The sequence below is a fragment of the Meleagris gallopavo genome, chromosome 5 (assembly GCF_000146605.3).
Source record: "Meleagris gallopavo isolate NT-WF06-2002-E0010 breed Aviagen turkey brand Nicholas breeding stock chromosome 5, Turkey_5.1, whole genome shotgun sequence".
Classification (NCBI taxonomy): Eukaryota; Metazoa; Chordata; class Aves; order Galliformes; family Phasianidae; genus Meleagris; species Meleagris gallopavo.
The window spans coordinates 48,957,531-48,982,246 of NC_015015.2; the positions used below are offsets into that span (position 1 = coordinate 48,957,531).

General features: G+C 44.3%; 1 protein-coding gene across 1 annotated transcript in view; it reads left to right on the forward strand.

The window, feature by feature from the left end:
• RCOR1 (REST corepressor 1) overlaps window positions 1-24,716 on the forward strand; it is a 42,237-nt gene that overhangs the window by 6,471 nt on the left and 11,050 nt on the right. Inside the window, exons 2-5 of the mRNA XM_031553690.1 lie at window positions 11,357-11,409; window positions 15,423-15,584; window positions 18,171-18,289; window positions 21,682-21,760. Of these exons, the coding sequence (XP_031409550.1) occupies window positions 11,357-11,409; window positions 15,423-15,584; window positions 18,171-18,289; window positions 21,682-21,760 (413 nt within the window). The remainder of the gene's footprint in view (window positions 1-11,356; window positions 11,410-15,422; window positions 15,585-18,170; window positions 18,290-21,681; window positions 21,761-24,716) is intronic.

A 24,716-nucleotide genomic window follows, 5' to 3' on the forward strand; every position in this document is an offset into this window, starting at 1 on the left:
AAAAAAAAAAATCAAAAAAGAACCAACCAAAGCAAAGGAGCAAGAAACAAACAAACAAGAAAATCCAAACCCAGCCAATGCACCACTTCTGATTTTTCTATCTGTGTGGTCCTTCTCTAGAAATAACGCTTTTGCTGTCCCAGTGACAGCAAAAAGGATTAATGGAAGAGCAGAATTGGGTTTGTGTTTATCCCTAATTCAAATTTCATATTCTGCAGCAAACCTGGCAGCTGTGAAGCTTGGATGCAAATACAGTAACTGAAGAATACAACTCCGTGAATCCAGAAATGAGATAACTGGTGTTTAATTTAAGATTCTACTTGAGTGTAGCTGTAGAAATAATGCAGTCATGGACACTTCTACCAGCAGCTGCAGTTGCTGTGCTTAAGCAAATGCTCAGAAGATGAAGATGAAGGGATACGGTATTTCATGTTAGCTGAAGCAACTGGTAATGCTTGAAGTGGCAATATTACAAACAGCAAAAAAGATAGCAGGCTTCAAAGGCTGTGGGTGTCTCCCAGAAATGGCTGGGCTGCCTCAAACTTCGCTGCAGTTCCCCTTTGTTCGTCGACTGCTGTGCTCTAGTTGCTGTTGCAGTGCTGTGTGGAAATCTCAGAGCCCAGCTCTTTCATCATTCTTACTGCAGGTTGATGTTTCTGGATCCTGAATGCATATTTAAAAGAAGATGAGGCTTTAACCCTTACACAGTGGTTTGTATTAGAGCTGGGAAAGCAATCTAGTTTGCATGTGTCAGCCAAGGAACGGTGGATTTGTTTAGAAATATATATAATAATAAAAACAAAAACCAACACCTCCAAAAAAAATTCCCTCAGGGAGAGATTGTGCTTATGAGTATCCAGGAGAAGGCTGCCTTGTCTAAGGTAGCTGAGTAATCCTGGAGGAATTTTGTGCTGCTGTGCTGGGAGGGTGGGCAGTCCCCAGTTTCCTCATGTGCCTTGTTCTCTCCTGCCACCTGTTTGTTCCTCATTCTCACTGCAGTGTGAAACGGGCCTCTGAACGTGCGGAGATGACCCAGTTTGGAGGTGCCAGCTGCCACTACTGTTGCTACTGCAGGGATTGAACCAGGGCTGGCACTAGGAGAGGCGTTTTTATAAGAGAAGTTTAGAGGCAAGATGATGTGGATGTAATGGAGTGATGATGGCAGCGTTAAGAGTCACCCTGGCAGCAAGCCTTGATCTGAAACGTGCTTGGGAGCAGTCCTAGCCAGCCTGATAGGTGCTGTGCAAGTTGTAGGACCAGTACAACGAGAACTGGCAAGCTGTGGCTACATTCTGGTGCTCTGGCACAGCCCTGGAACAGGCTGAACGTGTCCCTGCCTTGCTGGCTTCAGCAGGAGGGTTTCAAAGGGCTAGCTCTGTTTTTCTGACCTCTTCTCTCTTACTGTAGCTTTCGGGGAAGAATAAGAAGGGTCAGCATGTGAGGGGTAGCTTTTATTCTTTTTCAATCCTAGAGCAGGTTAGTTACCAATGGGTGCATATGGGGATGTGGTGGGGCTCTTGTATGTATGTCCTTCATTGAGAAATGCTTGAGGAAGTCATGGCCATAAGTTGGCTGTGATGAGTTAGTACTGCTGAGTATGGCTTTTACAGAGGTGCTAACTCAGGAGGCTGAGGGTGTGTGCCAGAGCTTCCCTCACAAGAATGTGTATGCTGTAGCGTTATTTGTTCTAATTAAGAACTGCTCCTGCTGATTATTTTCCCATACTCTTTTTTTTTTTTTTTTACTCTCTACATCAAGTTATTTTCAGATCATGTGCTTCTCACACACATACATGCAATGGCAGAGGTAGCTATGAATTTTCTAGCACTGCAAGCATCAGAAACTATGTATAACTCCTAGGGAAGGATTGGGCTTCTAAATCAGATTAAAGGAGTTGACAACCTACCACTGCTACTCCAGGATCTCCTAGTTAGTTACAGTGATTTATTGCAGGTTTTTAGGATCAACCTTAAAGAGAGGACATTGTATGTAACCTACGTGTCAGCATGAGCTATGTGAATCTGTAAGCTGGCTTTTTCTAAACTGACATAATTTCATATACTTTTTTAGTAACTTAATACCTGTCAACATAATGTACTTTGATTTCCAGGCTACTTTGAAGTGTATTGTCTAAGATCAGGCTGTATAAGCCTGCTGTCTTTCTGTAAGGACCTCTTGGACGGGATAAAAACACTTCTACAATTCATTGGTTTCAGACCTGTTGGAAGTGGAAGTTAAAAAAAAAAAAAGTATAGGATTGCATATCTTGAGTGTTTATGGTTCCTGAATGCCAGCCTGTCTACGGTAGGGTAGTCTGAATGTTTGTCCAAATGCAACTTCTGATCTCCAATAGAGATGGTGTTTTTAATGTAAACCTGTTTTATTTCTCATGTTCTCCTGTGTCTGGGAATAAGGTACCAGGAATTCTGTGAAGCACTACAGTTGTTTGTTGCCTTGGTTCATGGCCTGCTGTGTTCTGTGGTGAAGCAGCTGACCTGTTCTTGCAGCAAGCAGGAGTAGAAATGTTCAGTAGATTGATGGGGCAGACAGCTGGAGGTCAGAGGCCCAGCCATCCTTGGGATACGTTGCTACCTGTAAGTTATGCAGTACCCTGTGTGCTGAGTGTCTTGTCTCTGTTGTTCTGCTCCCTTCTAGCTTTCTTGCACCCAGGGGATAATGGGGCCTTTCAAGTAAGTCTGAGAAGTGATTTTTGATTCTCAGCATCCAGACGTATTAGTGCTAAGAGTGCTGTTGTGGGAAGGTACTCGCTTTCTCTGGAGGGGTCACCCCCAAACATCTGAAAATGAGTTTTTAACTATAAATCTAGGAGTACTTCTCAGCAATACTTCAGAAGCTACAACTAAAGGATTAGTTTTCATCCAACATCAAGCTGCTTTCACTTAGTCCCTATCCTTTTTGATCTTGTTTCACAACTTTTTGTCACTCGAGTGCTTCATTCAAGTCACTCAAGCCTTCTGGGTCACTGAGAACTGGCATCTGCTCCAGACCAGACCTGCTCCAGACCATTCTCTCTCTTCCAGCTGGGCTTGGGAAAGAAGGGGACCAGCAGCAAAGAATAACTACAGTTGTAAGTGTTGCCTTTGTGACTAAGCCCCTTGCCATCCAGGAGAAGAGGCTTCTCTTGTACCAGCTGCAGTGGAGCTGGGGTGGGTGACCACACAATCTTGCTTCCAGCAGCCATGGGCAGCTGCTCAGCATGGCTCTGACTTATCCTCTTTCTGTCTTGCCTGATATGTCCTATCCACCTAAGTGCCATTCTTTAAGGAGGTGGCTAAGGGACAAATTCTTCATTTCTTTTGCCTTTGTATGCATTATAAAGGGGGTCAGCATGGCTTCTACTCTCTTGTGACGGGTTTTATTATCAGTAGCAATAATAATGAGCTGTAATTTAACCTGGTGGCTATTCTGCTCCCACACACCCCTTCCTGTGTGTGTGCCCTCATGCTTCACAGAAACCCTGGGCCGTGGCATAGTGGAATTACTTGTGCTATTTAGGAAGCTTGGCTCTGATACAGTGGGTTTTTTTTGAGTTTTTATTCCTCCTATGATAGAGCATGTAACTGTTTTGATTTTAGGCAAGAGCTCTCAAAATCTTGTCGAGTGTGGGAAATGAACCTTGTGGAAGGTTTTGTCCTCTTTAGAGGGCTTTGAATCCGGGTATTTGTTGGTGGCTTCTGAGACTGGACAGCAGGCTGCTTGATCAGTCCTTCTTGTAGTCTCTGCTGACCCATAGTGAGTGCTCTGTGTGTTTGTTTTTGTTTTTATTTTTGTGTATGAGGCTGTTTCTGTCATGACTTACTTTACTCACTCATTCAGAAAAATGGTTTTCATGGTGTTTTGTTGTTTGATGTAATTCGAAACAGTAATACAGCCATTTTGCAGTCTGTAGACTTCAGTGTTTGCAGCATAACATGTGAATGTGAAGAACTGGAGAATGTTCCTAGGCATGAGACCAAGGATGAACCTTACATGAGACAGCTAGTAGTCTGAATCTGTGGCTTCCCATTCTGACTCTGTCATTACTGTGTGACACACTTTATTTTTTCCCAGAGTAATGAATCTGTGGCTTTTAGAAATGATACACTGGATTGGCTGTTATTTAGGAGTGTGAAAATGAGTAATTTACATAATAAAATCTTGATGAATGAGTCTTCTGATCCGTGTTAATGTCTGTTGCACTGAACCATCTGATCAAATGTAGATTTTTTTAATCTTCTACCTATTGTCACAAGTGTATTGATAATGTTATTTGCATTGCATGGCGTGCTCCTGCTTTGAAGTATATAATCTGAGACTGTATAGTCTTTTCTTAGAGTTACCTCAAGCCATGGTTTGACAGCAGAATAAATCTGGCTTTAGGGCTCTTCATACCGAATTGAGAGCGTTGTATTGAATAATGGGGAGAACTGTTCAGTAAACTCGCTTTGTTGTTCAGGCACGTGCCTCATTCAGTTATCCTGTCTGTTGACTTCTTATCTGTCTTGGAAGGTCGCACACGGGATGGAATGTCACACACCTTTCTGCTAGCAGGTACCGCATAGTAGTTTGTGTTCTTACATGGCTCCAAACCCAATACTATGTGCTCCAGTTAATTACATTTAATAACATCAAGTGCCTCTGTCTGATTTAGAACCAAATTTGCACTGCTGAATGAACAAGCCTTGCTCAGATCCCACATGCTCATCATGGATTAGGTTCCCAAAATGATTTGATGTGGCTCTGCCTATTCTTTGCTGGGTCCCAAAAGTACTGTTTCCTCTTGGCTGTCAGATCTTCCTCATCCTTCCCTTCTGTGGTACATATGGAGGCACCTGGGGATCTCTGCAGGTATAGAAGGTGTGCTGCTCCTCCAGTACAGTAGCATTTGCTGCCAGGACAATTTCTAGCTGAAATGTTGCATGTGTAAGAAGAGTCCTCCATGTGCATCCTTATCATGACCTTTGAGGCAGAGCAGTAGCAGCATTACAGAGTGAAGGAGGTAAGTGTATATAGCTGGCTGGCTTTCCTTCCTTCTGGTAGTCCTCATCAACACCTTCCTTCCCCCATCACACACAGAGCATCTGTACCAAAAGCGACAGCTGAGCTTTTCTTGCCCTGATGTGATAGCATCAACTGAGGGGGCAACTTTAGGAACAAACCTGTGTTGGTAAAAGCTTTAAAAGAAACATGCATGCTAGCAAAAGGCCTTTCCTGGTAAACAGCTTGAAATAGTTCTGACAAGCTGCAAACAGTGTGCTGGATTTCAGTACAACCATGTCTGCAGTACAGCCTTCTTGTTGATGCAGCAGAGCTGAAAGGCAGGTGGGTCAGGTCCTTAGCCATCACTGGAGCTTCAGCTTTGGGCTTCCCCCTGACCTTGGAAGGGGGGGGGAATTAAGAAGAGGAAAAAAGATGGCTAATAAGTGTGTTTCTTTGCTAGCCTACGTGGCTTGCTGAAGTTAAATAAGGGAGAAAGCCTGCCCAGCTGGCAGTGTGTAGGATTGCCTCTTCTGACAGCAGCTACTCTTGAGGGCATCTTAGTATCTTTGACTAAAAACCACTCAGGGCTTGTTTGACTTCACTGCAGCTTGGGTTAGGGTGCTAGCACAGCAGGAATAGGCTGTTTTTTGCGTGGATTGTGTTTCCAGCCCAGTTCCTTGGGGATTCAGGCATATGTCTGTGCTCCCAGGTGGGATGAGGTGGATGGGGTGAGGGCTGTGATGTACAAGTGAAATCTGAGCTATGGGGAGGTAAGTACATGGATGAGGAGCTACGAGATATGGTTTAGTAGCTTGTGTTAGCAGTGGTAATGGGAGGACAGTTGGACGAGATGATCTTGTAGGTCCTTTCCAACCTTGTGATTCTCTGATTCTAGGTGGGTGGGAGTGTGAGGCCTGCTGTGCAGTCCCTTGGTACTGTGCCCCTGCTGCGGGATATTCCATCTTGTTCCTGCTCATGTAAGGTCTGTTTTTCTTTGCCTTGAGGTTACAACAGTCTCTTGGCTCACAGGCCTTAACTCGGTTCTATCTACAGTGCAATTCCTCTCATACCTTCAGTCACATTAAGTGTGTAAGCAGCCTTTGTGTCACAGTCACTGGTGCTCCCTGTTCCTAGAACCAGTCTTGAAAGGAGGGAAGGGACAGCAACATCTCTGTGCTGGCTCTCCTCTCCTGCCTGTGACGCACTTTGTCTTGCCAAGAAGATGTAGCAGTTTTTTCTGAGGCATACGAGCTTTTTAAAGTAGATGGGTTTTGTTTGCTTTTGTAAGTGATTCTGCCCAGGAAAGTGGTCAAGCCCATCTTGCTTTGATCTCTGCCTGCTCCCTGCTGCCTCCTGTTGCAGCTCCCTTCAGTGAGGCTCTTGTCTGAATTCCTTGCTTTTTGTTCCTTCTTCCCTGTGCTGTGGCCACGAGGTGGCAGGAGTGTTCCACCGAAGCCATGAGACAGCAATGCAGCTGCTGCTGTTACAGCCGAGATAGAAACTGTGGTTAGTTGTTTGTGTGCTGTCATAACTGTGTTTTGAAATTTGGAAAAATTTCGCATGTATATGTCTAATCCATGCTCCTTACTTCCCTTATATAACACTGATTTATTCTGGGTCTTGACTTTTTTCTGCTCTGAACGGAGAGGGAGAAGAAGGGGAGATGTACAGCCACATCCGAAATTCCTCACAGGTTCCAGCATTGATCAAACCCTGTGAAGCACGTTACTGAGGCTGTGAAGGCTGCTTTTGTCCTTATTTCACCCTGTTCTGTTAGGGTATTGCATCACGTAATATGCAAAGTGTTCAGAGCTCCTGCAGTACCCCAGTAATAGGGGTGAACTGAGGTTGCAGCAACAGCTCTACCTCTGCATTCCTGTTGCGTTCTGTGGGCTATAGCTCTCCTGCTTCTGCTGCAAACCCTGCTCGGGGTCAGTGAGTCCATGAGCATGATGTGATGCTTGTGGGGTCTTTAAAAACCAAATTGAGTGCGGGGCGTGAGAAGGGAGAGTTCTCCAAAAAGACCCACTTGGAGTGATTGCTTCATTTGATGAAATGGTGATGAGGGGAATCATTGCTTTCAGGCATTTCTCTTCTCAGAGTTCTCCCATCCTGAAATTAATGGTCTTGTTTTACATCTCTGAATTCAGTGCTTGAGGATGCGGGACTGAAAATCAGCAATGCAGTTGTTTGCTCATGTCAGCCAGGAGCATCCCTTTTCTTTTGCCTCTAGTGAAAAATTCTTGTAGAAAGGTGGTTAGCAGAAAAAAAGGCTGTGTGGGAATATGATCTAGAAATAATCACAGCATTCAGGGGGCTGTGGGACACCATTTCAGTCACGTACTCCTCTCCTTCTACATGAGAGAGGGGAAGCATCTTTCTTTGCTTCCTTTCTCATTCCCTTACATCTCCCTTCCCTGTGTTAATGCTACACTCAGGATCTTTTGTTGTCTTATTTTTGGTCATCTACCTTGTGCTAGGAAGAGGGGATATTTTTAAGCATCTGAGCACTCTCTGCTATGATGGTGTATGCAAAGCTCTGTGTTCCCATTGTGTCCACCTTTTGTGCTCCTTCAGCCCTCCTGAGCATAGCTAGCTGTAGGAAGGAGCTCTCTGCCCTAGTGCTCATTGTGGGATGGGCAGGGGGGTTCTGCTCATCTCCGCACTGCTAAATGTGTACAAGATAAGAAATATAGCCAAACTGGTAAAGAAATACCAGTTTATTACTCTGTTCTCCGTCCTTCTCCCCTCATCTGGTTTCTAGTAGCAACAAGAGCCTGCACAGGAGCCGTGCGTTTCCTGTGTCACACAACTGTCTCTATCCAAATGTTGTCTTTGTGGCCTGGTCTGCTTATGAATTTCTTTTCGGAATTGAGGAACGGGTTGCATGGAAGGGAGGATATTCTCATCTCCTCGCTTTGGATAAAGTTATGCTGGTAGAAGAGCTTGTGGTGGCATAGCTGATGCTGAGGAGAATGGGACAAGATTGCACTTCTGCTCTCACTCTTCTGGAAAGCAGCTAAGAGCCATGCTGGCACGCTGTCTCTTCTGGTGCAAGCAGGGCTTGGCTCCAGGCTCCTTTGGCGCTGAGCTCTGATGTCTAAACAGATTGGTGGGTTACATGCTGAGCATGACTGACTGCCACTGAAATGCAGTGGAGCAGAATTTCACGTGCCTGCTGCCCTGGGTTTGCTGGAAGTGCATTGGGAAGGCAGAGATGGAAGAGAGCGCTTATTTATCTAGCGTGGCATGTGAAGCATTAAGCTTGTGGCAATTCCAGGCTCTACTGGTATGAGAGACTAAAGGGATCCTGTGACTCAGTTGGTGCCATGCTCTTTCTTGCTCACTTCGTGTATAGGGGGATGGTAAAGAGGAGTAATTGGAGGGATTGCACAAGAGACTGTCAGACCTCTCAGATGGTGCAAGCGTCAAAGCGAATAAGCCCATGATTAGCTGAGAAATTATGAGCAAAATGGGCTATATCAGCTTGTTGCCTGTCTCTGTACCAGAGTAAAGTACAATGGTATACCCCTTGTCTTTTTCTTATTTTTTTCTTTGCCTGCAGATGCTTCTAGAAGGAGCTTTCCTGTGTGCTTGTGGTTGGTTAATGACCTTGTTGTGTTTCTCTCTTCCTCCCATGTAACAGTGAGGTGTAACGCAGCCCCCACCATGACAAGATTGCTGATAGGCTATTTGGCCCTATGGCATTCTGATTTCATTTGAAAAAAGTCCTATTGGTATGGGGAATCCTTGCTAATGTCCTTGTGGGGTTAGGAGAGAAAAGACCACTATGATTTTGGGGAGTGGGAAACATGGGGAAGAAGTAAGTTTTCATTGCTTGTAATAATCTGGCATAAGCAAGCTAATATGCTGAAGAGGAGAACGACCTCATCTCTTTTCTGCATATGTTAAAGGATAAGACGCTGAAGTCAAATCAGGAACTGTGGATCTTTCTACAGTGAAAATGAGCTGGTTAATGCAGCAGTGCTTAGCATTCAGGGGCTTAATTCAGCCTTGGACTTTAGAGAATTCAGCTCCTTTCCCTCCCCCTTCCTTCACCTCCCCCTCAGACAAAATATATAGCACTGCATGTGGAATACCTGTCCTAAGGAAGCCAAGAGTACTTAGCTGAAGTACTGGGAAATGCCGCACTTAGGATTTCCTGGCAGCTTTTGCTGGTATTTGTATGGTTGTGAAGTCTGGGAGCATCAGAAGTTGCGCATCTGCCCACATCCTGCTGATGTTCCCTTTGTTGCTCGGTGTGTGAGGAGGAGGCAGTTCCCTTTGCTGTCCCAATGCAATCCTCCTGGATGCTGTGGTCCCCCCGGGTGTGGGTCTGCAAGCTTTTTCTTTCCATAGCAAAGCTGGCTTCAGAGGTTCCTACCCTTCTGTAATTCACAGGATGTTCAATTAAGCAGTGCAGCAATTTCAGTCAGCTTCTGTCACCTCCACAGTCTGTGCAACTGTTTTATGTTTGCATAATGCAAGAAGGGATAGTTATTGTCCCTTAGAAACGATTTGCTGACTTGGAGAGACAGATGTGTTTGTGCTGCAGGGGTGCAAATGAATGGCTGTGGCTACACCTTTCCTCAGAGGGCTAATAAAACTTTGACTGAACCCCTCTAGAACATGATCCAACAGCAGTTCTGTCAGCCTTTGGGAGTGCCCATTGTGCTCAGGTGAGTAGGGAGAACGTGTGGGAGCTTGGGAGAGCTGGAGCTCAGTAGTGTGTCCTTGCTGACGTGCTGCTGCACCCATGCTGACTGTACCTGTATGTCATGCCTGTATGCTGTGCATGCTCTTCTCTTGCTGCAACAAGTGGCCCCAACAGTGTTCTCAAGAGACTTTCCTGTGGCACTTAAAAACCCTTTTTTGCAATACCTTTGTGTGAAAATTAGTTAATTCATCTTGTTGCCCAATAGAGGACTGGTGTTGATATCAACTGCTCTGTTGTCTAATAAGGTAGGGTGTCTACTTTAACTACCTAAGTTTTATTTGTTTATAACGATGACAGGCTGAGAAGAGACTGTGCCTTTTCTGATCTATCCTCTGTTTTGCCTCATAATTACTGAGCTCACCGCTTAGGTCTCTCAGTTGAAGAAAAGAATTGAGGGGTGCCCCAGCGTGAAGAAATGGCTTTAAGAAATGTTACAGAATCACTGTGAATTCTCATAAAGGCAAAAAAAAAAAGTGGGAGAAGCACACGTGAGAGCTGAAGTTAATCATGAGGCACAAACCGTGGGAATTGTGGCTTCCTCAACTGCAGTGCTCACAGCCTCATTTCCTTCCTTGGGTGCTGCGCATGCTCTCCACGTCGCTATGGGAGTAGGGTGCTCAGCACGGGAATTTCACTGCATCCCTCCCTGAGCATCTGCAGAGAAACAAAGGAGGGGGATTTTTGAGCTTGTTATTAAGTGACTCGCCTTAGAGTTCAAAATTAGTGTGTGATTGAATTCTGGCCGTGCGTACCTATTTGAAGCTTTCCGGGGGACTTGCACATCAGGGATCTTACGGTCAACCATTGCTTCCAGCATGTTTCACTCCATCAGGGAAAGCGGGAGTCTCACCTTGTTATTAAGGATGCTATCTTTTCGGTGTGTCAAATAATGACCCAGCGCAAGGCCGTGGATTTCAGAAGAACAGCACTGAGTGCTGACTTTGATCTTGTCCTCAAATGGGTGCAGTTGGATGTAAAGTAAGCTCAGTCACTCATACTAAAATAGACATTTGGGTTTTAGTCCCATCCATACAAAATATAACTCCTCAGGGCATCCTCATGTTATAAAGGTTAAAAGCTCACAGGGGCCTAATAATTCAAAGAAGTGGGGTTTGATCCAAGATGAGAATTGCTGAGGCATAGGACCTGACTAATTTGCCAAGATATCTGCAGTGATTGTGCAGCACTAGGATTCTGGTAGTATTGGAAGGTATGGATTGTGTTTAAGTGTTTTGTTCTTAAGAAAACAGCTGCTTTGGGGTGGGGGAATTAAAGAAAAAAAATTGAGATGCTCATATCTATACAGTCTGGTGAACAAGACCTGTATTAAAAACCCTTCAGCAAGTAAATGAGCAGACCATAAGAGAAAGGCTTGTGCTTTTAACACAACAATATCTGTAGTTTTGAAATATTATATATGATGTTTCATGTTACTGGCTTGAGTATCATGTATCATTTAAGCTTGTTATGGAGCTAGGTGTCTGTGTTTCTTTTGTTTCCTTTCTTGAATTGTTGGATCCAGTAGCTCTTCACCTGAGTTCTTTGTGCAGGATACAGTGAACATGATTGAAGTCACAGCTGCAGGACTGGGTTTTAGCCTGAGGAGAGGAAATGAGATCATTGTATGAAATGCCCTTATTTCTTCTCTTTGTTTTTCAGTGGATGAATATATCGCCATTGCTAAAGAGAAGCATGGATACAATATGGAACAGGTAATAAACCTTTGAATACTTACCCTATTTAAAAAGTTGTTTTCAGCAGATATTGAAACTTGTCTTAAAGTGGCTGCCTACGAGTGCCTCTTTCTTCCCTTTTGTACTGCTTGTGTTTTCTCTTCTGCTTCTCCCTAAACTGACTGTTTGCAATGGTGACCTGTCATCTGGGAGTGTAAAGCTCACCCTGAATTTGGCATAAGAAGTCAAGAAAAACAAAACCAGCATCATAATTTCTAGCAGAGTTAGGCCATGGGTACTATGCTTCCCGTGATGACCACTCCTTGGACACTTTTGAAACCCCCAAACATCATGAAAAAGACTGGTTAGTGGGGATGGCTCATCTTTGGACAGCTGCCTGCTTGTGTTGCATTTTCTAATTGACCGCTCCACGTCTGCTTTACGGATGTCTTGGCAGTTATTAATGAGCTGTTGAACCATCACAAACCAATATCCAGGGCTTTTTACCTTAAAACTGTATTGCAAACTGTATTGCAGTTCACAGATAACAGCTCAGGTGTCTAGCTGTCCCTAGGGCTAACCAGTGCCCTTAGCTTAGAGATCGAAATCCTGTTTTGAGGGAGCAGACCTCTCCTTTACTTGGTGTAGGACTGTGTACTGGTGTTCTCTCTAACTAGCATTGATTTCAACACTTGTCAAGGGAGATGAGTTGTGACTGGGAAGTTTTTCTGAGCTCTTTCTGGAGTTTCCTTATTCACTAATACTTTTCCGAAAAGGTAAGGCAGGGAATCACATGATCTACTGTATGAGCAAATTACATACTGTTTCTGCAAAGAGATTCTCAGAAATCTTGTAAATTCATGAAATTCAGGCACGAGCCATTAGCACAGAAGCCAGTGATTTGGTCAGGCAGGGGTTCTATTTAAATGACTCCGCTGTCATCTTTGAGTCAGGCGTTCAGTGGTTGATAGTCATTCTCAAGAAGATTTCTTGTGGGATGTGAGGATTGAGATTGAGTTAGCCAGAAAAACTTTCAGCAAAATCAGGGATGATCAGAGTGGATATTTATAGTTTCTAAGAGCAGAAAATTGCAATAAAAGGAAGAAAAAAGCACCAGAAGCCTGCAGACTTAAATCCAGAAAAAATCCCTGGATGGCTCATGTCAATTGAGCTGGGCATATCCCAGTACTGGAAATAGTGAGTAATATTTGCTAAAAGAGATTGCCTTAAGGTTTTGTGATTTCAGTGGAGAAGTGTCCACCAAGTAGACTGATCCAGGAGATGGATGAAAGTGAAGCTTGTGATTTTTAAACAAACTGAATTCTTCTGTTTTGGAAAACTTTATTTGGCTAACACAGATTTGTTTTCCTGTAAATGCTGCAAGTAGATATCTCTCACCCTTCACTCAAGCATCTCTTCCCCATCCGTATTCTCCTTGGCCTCTATCTTCTGAGTACAGTAGTAGAAGTTAGGGGAACTTCCAATCAGGACAGAGTAGCTGAGTTGTATGTATAAGTGCTCTTCCTAACTCTGTTCTCATTCCTTCCCTAGCACTCGTGCTCTGGAGATGTGTCCCATGTCCTTTGGGATGTACACGTGCCCTGGATCTTTTAATATTTACTCGGCAGCCAAGCTAGGCACTTCTAGGAAATAGCTGGGAAGGATCTGTCTTCCATCTGCAAAGCACATTCTCACTTTGTATCAGAGGGACTAGCATCAGGGCTTTCAAATCAGGATGATTTGTGTCACCAAGGGACACTTCCTCTTAAGCAGGTATCAAAGTCACTGTTGGCAGGGTAGCTCTGGAAAAGCCCTTACAGACTCTCTGGAAGCCAGTCAGAATGAGCTTTAGGATTTGGCCATTTGGGCTTTGCTGGCTGGTGTATTCCTTCTCACACACACCTCCCCAGACAGCCATTCTCCTCGGGCCACCGTGCAGGTGGCTTGGCTAACACCATACACAGATTCCCGTTCCTCCATCTGTGTCCCCTGCCCAAAGCCTACCATTGCTGATGAAGACGTGTGGGCTTGTTGAAGTGAATGGTGAGCTGCCTGGCTGCTGTCCGGGGCACGCACCCAGCTCTGCCCAGAGGCTCTCCCATCCAACTGGCTGCATCCATGCTGCGAGTGGCTCCTGTACTGTTGTCCCTCCTCTGCCCATGGCCCAGCGCCACGCTGTAGGCTCCACTGCCAGCAGGTGACTGGCGGGTCTCGGGGCCGTGCTGCTAGGGCTCCCCTCAGCCTTGCCAGCTCTGGGCAGGCGAAAGGCAGCCTTCAGCAGGGCAGCCTGTTTTGCTGAGCTCTGGGAGCACCGCAATGGGTTGGCTGTGTGTTGTGCCTCTGCCAGCCTGGATCATGCGTCCTGGGACAAAGGAGACTGGAAAAGCTGAGTGTGAGACTACAGAGAGCTCTCCTCAGGGAGGATGGTGGTGGAGGGGTGTATACAAATATTGTTGGTGCTTAGGCTTATCATATACATCTGACAACGCTATCATCTTTGATGTGGTTTTTTTTTTTAATGCATGTTGCTTTCTTGCAGCAATAAGGGAAGTCTTTGTATTTCATTTGCTTTGTATAAGCAGCTATCCCCTTGGCCCTTCCTAGTAATTAGCAGTATTTAGCACCCAAGTGGCTCATTCCATGTTTTTCCCTTGCTTTCTCTCATGACAGTTTTGTATAGCACTTATCTGAAGTTGGTAGGGATGATGAGACAGAAAACTTGGTCCTTGATGCCTGCAGAGAAGCTTCTTTCACTCCACACTTGCCAAAGTGGATGGATGTAACTGAGTTTGTGGCTTCTGGGACACCTTGAGCAGCTGTGTTGTGACCAAGACTTTCTCTTGTTCCAACTCTTGGCAAAAGAGGGCTTGTGAGTGGGGGAAAGAAAGGTGCTCTGACAGTTCTGAAAGGCCAGCAGGGTCAGGGCAAAATCTCGGGTAAGGTTAATGTTTGTAGTCTTGCCCCTCTGCACAGTTTCAGTGAAGCAAGAATCCAAAAAGGAACTGCATTTTGCATAGCAAAGCATAATGGGGAAGCCCCAAATTCAGAGTGATTTTGTAGCTCTGAGTGGAATGGATGAAACTACTAGGTGGGGATTACTGAGGCTGTGAAACCCAAACTGAGTTTGCATATGACAAGCAGGTTACTCTGGTGTTTTACTCAGCATGTTAGGGGTTGTTTTTTCTTTGCAGCCCTTGTGCAAGGCTGTTTTCCAGCTCTGCAGAGTCAGGCATTCCCAGAATGACTCGCAGTGGTCACTGCTGTGCCAGATGCAGCCATGTGTCATAATGCATGTGAGCTGCGTGCTCTCGGGAGAGGGGTGGCTTTGGATGCACGTCTGGGAGATACAGGAGGGAGCTGTTTGCAGGCGGTGAAGTAGTGTGCATACTTGTCTGATTTTTCAGTTCCACAGACTGCTGCAGCAAAGTGAGACATAGCCCATAGAAACAAATGAGCTGCCCCTAAATGATTGAGATTATCTTCTTCTTTTGGATGGGGACACCTTAGCAGCAAGTCAGGGTTGCACACACTGTTTGCCCTGTGCTCTCCTGTGTTTTCACCCACCTTCTCACCTTTTCTTGCCCTCCCCCTCAAAAATAAGCCCCTAAACAACCAAGAACCCCTACCACCAAGAAGAACCTCCAACCTGCAGCCCTCCTGACTGCGTGGGAAATGGTGATGGTTCAGCAATGGCAAGAAGCTTCCTCAAGTTCAGTCTGACTTTTAGGTGGCCTTCTCATGGCTTTGCTTAGCTTTTCTGTGCATACAGTGATCAGTAAAGTTGGAATCACTTCAGTTTTTTCTTCTCCTGTCTCTCAGCTGTTACTCCTTCCTAATTTTACTATCTCCATAATTTGATTAAATTTCGATTTGGTCAGTGTGTAACGATGTGGGTCAGATTCCACATTTCTTGTACACATACATCTGACATAGCTGGGAACTAAAAATTATGGTTAACCAGGTGCCTGAAAAAAATCCTGTAGCTGTTCCTTTGCACATGATAATACTACTTGTGATTGCAGTTGTCCCTATGGTGTCCTTATTATTTCTAGGCTCTTGGGATGCTGTTTTGGCACAAGCACAACATTGAGAAATCTTTGGCGGATCTGCCAAACTTCACTCCATTCCCAGATGAGTGGACAGTGGAAGACAAGGTCTTGTTTGAACAGGCTTTCAGTTTTCATGGGAAAACCTTTCACAGGATCCAGCAGATGGTAAGTAGTGTCAGAGGGCTGAAAAAGCAGAACAGACAATTGGACAATCTTCAGTGCTGAGCTGCTGTGTAATGCTTCTGAGAGAGAGCAGGCTGAAGGGAAGATTGGAGGAAAAGTAATACTGATGAAAACAGTGCTGCTTCTGCAGTCCATACAGAAGTGTTTTCCTGAAGTGCTTTGCCAGCTCAGTATAAATTCTGACTGTGCAATTTTTATTGGTTGGAAATTATGGTTTTCAGTCCCCTGTGTGCTGTAGTAGTGTTTGGTCTCAGCTGGAGCTCAAGCATGGTCTGTACACACATGCACACCCACACATGGAGTAAAGATTATCTCTGTGCAAAGTTGACTCCTTTCTTGCAGCCTGCTTTTTAGGAATTCATTTTGAGCGTGAAGTCTGCTTAATGTGATTTGGGACTGTCAGTGGATGTGTGGTGAAGGTTTGTATATCATTTCAGTCCTTTGCTTTCAATTTCTAACAATATTTTTAAAGCTGTTATTGAAAGCTTCAAGGGTAGGCTTTTGCCTGAAAGGGAATTGCTGGGGTGTGTGTGGGTAAGGGGGCAGGGTGTCAAAAACCCAACTTCAAGCAAAAGGTGATGAGGCTGCCTTTTGAATTACAGAGATGATGGAATGTTGATTTTTATTTTTTGAGTCTGTCTTTGACTAGTTTGTCACCAGAGTAGGAACCAAACTCTTCTCCATGCTCCTTCAACCATGGTTGTGACCTATGTGGTTGCAGTTTGTTCATCTTTAAGGTGCAGGTGAAGGCCTGCATTGCGGATCCTATTGAAGGTTAACCTACCTCCCAAGCATGAAGGAAAGGTCACTGAAGTGTCAGGTCCCTTTTTTGCAGAAGGTGGCAGAACAAGAGGCTTGTTCTCCTCATGTCCTCCTTGAATGTCCCCTCACTGTTCATTTGTTCTCAGAGTCCTGTAGCACCCAGCTGCATTGGTTCGAGGCTTGCACATGCTCTGAGCTGCTGATGCAGGCAGTCAGGAGAGTTCAGGAGTTGCGGACTCCTGAAGGTTGAAGCAATTTTCTTTTTTGTTCCTCTGTTTTTAATTTACTGCTCAGGGGGAAAAAGCAGGGGGAATGTCCTGTGGGGGAGGAAGGAATATGACCTGTTGCTTAGTTTAACGCCAGAGCAAAAAAATTACAACTCAGATTACGTGCAGAAACAGAATGCTGTCCCTGGGTGAAGTGCATCCGGTACAGGGATGCCAAACTCGTACACTATTCCCTAGGTATATTTTTCTTTTACTGTTGCTCCCAGAAAAACCATCCTGCGTAAAAGGAATTAAATGGCATGAAACTTTGTGTTTAGCAGGGGACAGGAATCAATGGCTCTGGAGCTTGTTAGTTGTGAGTTTATATCTGTTGGCCCATTAGCACCGGTGCGGCTTGGAACCGACGAGAGAGTCGTTGAAGCCAGAGAGTGGAAGATGAGTTACGTTATTTACCGGAGCTGATTCTGATGTTTTGGCACTCTTAGCGTGTGCTTATAGCCAAGCTGATGTTTGTGACAAACAGCCTTGTCCCTGAGTTTGTTCCGTGGAACTCTTTAATTCCAACGTAGCAGCCTGCTGCATGGCTATTGGCAGCCCGACATCCAAATAGCGCACTGTGCAGGCACAGTGTGTATTTTGGCCTGAGCAGATGGATTTATGCCTGCGTGTAATTGTGGGCCAGGGTGGTAGTTTGGTGTGATCCATTAGGACTTAAAGTCAATATGCAGTCTGAGAACCAGCTTATCTCAAGTGAAGATTTAAGCTCTAGTATCTCAGTAATTTGGCTGTTGCTCAGTTTTGTTTTCTTCCCACTCATCCGGCACTCTGAGCTGAATCACAAGCTCACGTAAAACATGTTTTATTCAGCAAAAGGCTGGACTTTTATCTTGTAGAAATCCTGTGTAAGAATGTGCATGCTGAATACCTCCCAAGCAGAGTTAATGTAGCTTTAGTCTATTCTGAGGCAGACTTCTTATTCATAACCACAGGGTAATGACGTTACAGTAAGAGGACAAAAAAAATATCTGACTTGTGGTTTTCCTATATCCTCAATTAACCATACAGTAATGTTTCACCTTTTGAAAACATCTTTTGCTGAGACCTTTGAATATGCTTCGTCACATGAGTGATGTGAATGGAGCTTTTTAACCCAGTAACAAAGATTTGTTTGGGATATAGCCTGCGATTCAGCAATTCCTACATTTGCTTCCACATGCCTGTGATAGCTTTTAAAACTGTTTGCTCACTCTCAAGATCCTGTTTTGGATTTGCTTTTGCTATGTTCCCTTGATGTGAAGAGAAACAGCTACCTGGCCTGGTTGATTGAACGCTTGATGAGATGTTCTTTAGAGATTTTAATGTCACAAGTAGTAGGCTTTAGCCTGAAACAGTGTTGGTTTTTTTGTTTTGTTTTGTTTTTTGTTTTTTTGCAAGGCTGCAGAACTGTCTTTCTTGACATTCTGAGAGAATTCAAAGTAGAGAGATCAGATGTTCCTTGTCAAAAACAGACCAATTGTATGTGTACTCCTGGGGATACTTTACATATAAGCGTATAAAAGGATACATGTTTAATTTACAGCTTCCTGACAAATCAATAGCCAGCCTGGTGAAATTTTACTACTCCTGGAAGAAGACAAGGACTAAAACTAGTGTGATGGACCGTCATGCTCGTAAACAAAAAAGGGAACGTGAGGAAAGGTAGGTTTGCAAGCAGAAAGGCTGTGTATTGACACACTGATTTCCTTAGACTATCTCAGACGTTACTGTTAGCTTGTAAGAAACTAGCCGTAGGATTTTCCCTCATGTTTTCTGGAACCATGCCTTTTTCCCCCACCCTTCTCCCTGCTATGCGTGTTTTGCTTTGTATAAAGCCAAAAAGAATGTGTCAGCAATTAGGTGTGCTCCCTTCACTGATGCTGTGCAATTCCTGGTTGCCCTCTAGTGCAATGGTCGCCATCCCAGCATGCTAGGTGTTTTTTTTTTCCTGATACTGCTTGGGGGTGGAGAAAATGAAATTAAAACTGACGTTTACAAGCTGTTTGGCACTGGTGTCAGCAGGGCCAGAAAACGAGTAGCACAATAAAAGTAATAAAAACTAGAAACTGCTTTATTTTCTCTGTAATACTCAGTAGAATGAGAACATGCACTCAGTGGGACGTAGGTTGCAGTGCAGCACCTCTGAGCCCATGCATGTGCACCTACAGCCCCTTTCCTCCACCTTTCATGTGGAAACCTGTGTGTGAGATTTTCAGGCCAAGCTGTATTCCCTGAGATAAGTCAGGCCATTTTTTATTGGAGTCACTGAGAAAAGGTCGCAGGGACGCTTAGGGTAAGCCCTCTGGCAGGGGTGTCCCAGGGAGTACTGGTACTGAGATCTGAGGGTGATGGTAGTCGGAAGCTTACTAGCTAGTGAGCTTTTAACTCCTGCAGGTACAGCTTTCTCTGCAGGTTTGCTTTCCTGGGTACTCCTGTGTGCCACTTACAGAGGTGGCTCAGCCAGAGGTCTAGTGTGTATTGCTGGAGGTAACCTGCAAAGTTACTGCCACTTGGTGATTTTGCCTCATTCTGGAGCTCCAAGGCATCAGAAACATGGTGGTCTCAAATGTTTTGGCGGGAAAACCATCCCTTTGAACAGCAATGGGTCTGTCTGCTTAACATAGGTGCCTTCTCAACCTGTGCTAAAATGCTGCTCGTGTCTTTGCAACTAAACTTGCCCAATCTTGAAGCGTCAATCTTGAAGCGTGTCTGGCTTTGGAAAACTCCTAAGTTGGGCAAAGTTCTGTAAAAGCTTTTCCCTCCAAGGAGTTGCTGCTCCAGCTGTGTGCTGGCTCCAGGGCTGGATGACGGAGCCCTGTTTGGGAGGGGGAAGAAAGACATTTCCAGGGTTGAGACGTACTATACTGAGTCACTCAACCTCTCCCATCTTTCCACTAGATCAACAGTGCTTGTTTAACAGGCAAGACTGGGGAGAAAACTACCAGGCAGCTCATAGGATATTTGGCCTGGCTTTTTCTTCCTTACTGTGTTATTCAATACGAAGTCTGTCTTGATATTCTTCTTCCCATCCTACTTATTTCCTACTAATTTGTAAGGAGGAAAAATGTCAATTATAAGAAATGTACGTTTGTCTAGTACTATGTAGTTTAAGATTTTTTTTGTCTATACCGCCTCTCTAATTTTGTTCTGTGCTTGTAAATGGAATCACTGCCATTTGGAAAGACAACTGTCTGGTCCATATCCTCTGGCCACAAGGAGGCTGGGGAAGAACTGTCTGGGCAGCCTTGTGCTGTAACGTTGGAGCCTTTGAGGAAGGCAGCTAGGTTGGAAATGCATAAATTTGCATTACATCTGCAGCTTGATGTTAGGCTTCCCTTCTTCCCCTCCATTGTGTCAAGTAGTCAAGCCCCTACAAATCCAAGCATTTGTCAAGCGTACCCACGTGGAGTGTGGGAGCAAAGTCTGGGTGAGTTCACGATACCCAAGTTTTGATGTAGTACTGAGCCACTGGGTGTTGGCAAAATCTCAAGAATGTCCTTCAGTTAATAATGATCATTGTCTAAAACTGCAAAAATGAGTGAGTGGGTTTTGATCTAGCTCATATCTGGAGAACTTGTTGGAATTTGAGAGCAAACTGCCAGCACAGTGAAGCCTGTGGGGTTTGGTTTCTGCAGAAGGGTTGACAGCTGGGCCCAGTTGAGAACATGAGGCAGCTCTGCTGGGAATGAGGTTAAGGGAAGAGGCAGCCTGAGGTGTTTTGCTCAGGTGCTGTGCTTTCTCTTCTGTGGCTAGGCAGGGAAATTCACCTATTCTTCAGGTTGTCATGAAAACAGCTCCCCGTGCATTTGGAACCAGGTTTTCAGGAGCTCTTGCTGGTTGTTTGCAAGGGGTCTTGTACATGCAAATCTCAGAGAGGTCCTTGAGAGTTTTATTCCTTGGAATCGTGACTGTACAAATGAAATACCCTGTGGGTCAGCAGGGGGTTGCAGGAGTGGCTTGTAAAGCGGCTGTCCTCATAGTGATGGGCATCAAGTCACCCAGCAGCAAATTCCTTAAGTGACAGCTGCACAGCTGCAAGGAGGCAGCCATGAGTCCTGTTGTGAATACTCCTTAGCACCTGCCTTACCTGTGGCACCCACCAGCCTGTTGTTCCCTGCTCCTCCAGAAACACCCGCACTGAGCACAGCTCCCCTTGGGTTCTCCTGCCCAGCTTGGTGCTGCTGTGACATACCTCTTCCAGCTGAAGTTCCTCCTCCAGTCTGTGAAGTTTGACATGACAAAATAGACCTTTTTTTTTTCCTCATATAGTAATTTAAAAAAAACGCTTTGATTAGATCAGCTTATTTCTTCAGTTTCTGGGCATCATCCCAAATGGTGCAATTAACTTTAGTTGTGTACAGTACAAAAACTCTAAACGGTGAAAATACATTCGATTTAATGTCTGATTAAAATTCCAATGAAGCCAAACTGTCCAGGTGTGCCAAGGTCACTTTCAATATGGCTCCAATTTCATGCATTTTATTATTCTGTAACTGAGACCTCATTTTCTTTTCCAAAGGAGAATGAAATTGGAGATTGTGATTTAAAAAGAACCCAACATTTTAATGCTTGTTCTTGAGGGAGTTCATCTTGTGCATATCATTCTGGCTAAATGTTAGAGTTGTATGAAATCTGCGTTAGAACTACTTGCTGGTATTCTAAATCTTTCTTCCTGACTGGGTTTGCCTGAAGTTAGAATTCTCAGTGTCTAATGTTCTTTTAAAGAAAACTTGTTAGCTATTTAATGTATCCAATCCCCATCCAAGCAGACTTCTTTTGCGTAAGTAGACCACTCAAGACTTTCTCTAAAGTAAATGTCTCCAGTATCTTTACAACTAAGAATTTTTTGACTTAAGAAACAAATAAATGGTGGGGATGGGGAGAGAGAGGGGGGAGAATCAACAAACCAAAATTGTGGACCCCTGAAGACCCACCCTGGTGAAATATAAGGAAAGCTGCTGAATTTGCTGTTGCATCCATGCATTTTTTGGTATGTTATTTACAGAAAAACAGCCTCACAAAGTAATACAGTACTATTTACTTTTGTCTTTCAGTGAGGATGAAATGGAGGAAGCAAATGGAAATAACCCTATTGATATTGAAGTTGAACAAAACAAGGAGAGCAAAAAGGAGGTATAACTCTTTTATTACTACTGTAGAAATGAAAGTGTTTACTTACTAACTGCTTGATGTAGAAGCTGACAGTATCTAATTTTCTTTATTTGTGCTTTGTATGGTTGTCATACAAGAAAAGAATTGTCTTCAGAATTGTTCTTAGATCAAGACAAGTATAAATAAATGAGAACGAAAGTGGAAAATCTGAAGACTTTACCAGCACATGCAAGTGTACTACATGGATGTCTGGAGTGTTTGTCCAGAGTTGGCTATGTTAGCTTGAAGCACTCTCAGTGGTGGTTGAAGGCAGCCTGTTTGCTGAGGTGGTGTAGGAGCACTTCTGTGGATGGCTTGGTGGAAGGCATATAAATCCTTTAAACTGTTCTAGATAGACTAACAGGAGTGTATTTATCTATGATATAGACTCTAAGGCAAATTCCTGATCTACAGAAATCCTCAGGAACAGTCCTGAGGGTTTCAGTGATGCTAGGATTGCAGGTACAGTTGTGAATGATAAAGGAGAGAGAGTTTTTGTATGGACAGTTTTTGTCTGGCAAAGAAGCCTTGTCATTATGTGCAGAATATTATACTTACTTAAAACATACTACTTGAACCTCACATGAGATGCTTTAATTTTAAGTTGGCATGCAGTTCTGGATGAAGCCATGCAGATAGACATACACTTCTGAAAACTTAACTCTGTGGTGCTCATCTGGAAAGCATATACTTCATTTTCAGGCATGTGACTTGAGGGTTATTTGGCACCAAACAAAAGAACCTTGCAATTCAGCAGCGGTATGGGTTGTATGTATGTATGAGTGAGTGCTACAGGAAGGCGTTTACCCTAAGGCCTTCTCCTTGAAGTAACTCCATCTGCTGGCTTCTTGTAGCCTGCTTTCTCTCAGTAATGACATCTGATTTATTTTTTTTAATAATCTTTAAAAGAGGCTATTTATAGGAAAAGAGCACTAAAATTATTTAAAACTGTGACTGCACAACAGGCAAGAGCAAAGACCTAGAGCAGTGCTTTTTGTCAGTCACTATCAGTGAGATTAATTGTTCTAACAAATTATTCTGAAGGGAAGCAACTGAAAAAATCATAGCATTCTGGTCTGTTCTGTTCTCTACCCACGTGGAGTGCTCCATAGACTTCCCAGAAACAGCCTTCCACCATCAGTGTCTCTGATTTCCTAGGAGCAGGATTAATGTGAAGATACTCATTCATTCTTACAAGAGGTTGAGTTGTTGAAAGCCTTGACAACACCCAAACTTGAAAGATCCTTCCCTGGCTAAGTATCAGTGGCATACTGTGGCTGTCCAGAATGTCTTCTGAATAATTAATAATATCATCTCATTCCCATTTTTTTAAATTAAAAACATTTCTAGTTAGTATTTCACACTTTATGTTTTCTGAAAGACTGCATCTGTTACAGACCTTTCAATCCCTTTTATTACTGCTTCCTTCTCTAAACACTGTCTTGCTGTGAACTTGCTGTAGAAGGAGGGGGGGGAACAGTAGCTCTTCGCCAGCTTTGCTGCCTCTGCTTTAAGGCCAAAGCAGAGCAGATGGCAAATAGCTACCATCAAGACATTTGCAGAAAGTCTTGTATGGGAGTTGAATGCCCCTCTTTGGCACTGCCCTAGGCCACAGTGTGCTCTAGCCCAACTCAAAGGTCAGTTGAACTCACCAACTGTGTGCAGTCACGCTGGCTGCAAGGGCAGGCAGCCTTCTGGGGGCTCTTCTGGACAGTGACTGGTTGTACTGCTGGCCGGAACAAAGCCGACAACCAGCTTTGACTGATTGGAGTTAATTCAGTTTTGCAGTACTTCAGCCTGGGGCTGATTTAAAATGCCTTGAGAGCAGGTATCTGGGAAGAGGGGCTGTTCCTGGTAGTTGCATTTAGTGACTTGGTCAGCCACGCACCAGCAGCCTCAGACTGTTACCGTAAAGAACCTCCCTGTCCCAGCCCCATGGAGACAGTTTTCAGCTCTTAAGATGTGTCACTTACTGTATGAGCTGTCGAGAAATACTGGGACTTCTCAGAGTATCTGAAATCTCTCATCTGTGTTTCCTCTTTTGGGGATCATTGGAGGGGGAGTCTTCCCTTTTCTTAGTACTTTCAGTATTACTGCAGCTGCTCAGGTTCCCTCAGATGGTGACTCCATAATACAGATGTCAGGGTTGCTTTCTTAATATCTCTTCCTGAGGCAGTTGCTCCTAGAAATGCCTCCCATTTCATCCCGTGCTTTTACATGGATTGAGCTTGGTCTTTCCTTTTTAAACCATCAAATCTGAGGAAGCCTTCTTTGTATTAAAGGGGTTTGTATGAAGTGTTTTAGGTAGCAGTGGCAGTTTCTGAATAGAGGAGTGCTGCTAAATTCTGCATTTTAATTGTTTTTCATGAGTTGATTGTGGCCAGGAAAGCACGAGTTTCCAAGATTGGGTAGATTTTCAAAGCCCGTGCAGTATCACTGGAGCTTAGAGGTATTTGGAGCTGTCAAGAACTATTCTGTGATGGATCTGGAGCACAACTCTATGAGGAGTCGTTGAGGGAACTGGGATTGTGTAGTCTGGAAGACCTTACTGCCCTCTACAACTGCCTGAAAGGAGATTGTGGTGAGATGGGGGCTGGTCTCTTCTCCTGTGTTACTGGTGATAAGACTACAGCCAATGGCCTCAAGTTGCACCAGGGGACCTTCACTTTAGTGGACATTAGGAAGAATTTCTTCTGCAAAAGAACGGTCAGGTGCTTGGAACAGGCTGCCCAGGGAGGTGGTGGAGTCACCATCCCTGGAGGTGTTCAGGAATGTTTAGATGTTGTACTAAGGGATATGGTTGAGTCGGGAAATGTTAGTGGTAAGGGAATAGTTGAACTGTTTGATCTTGGAAGTCTTTTCCAACTCTGGTGATTCTATGATTCTGCTAGAGCTCTGGCTTTTTGTCCACAATGTGGATGAGCTTCACTTTTTTTTT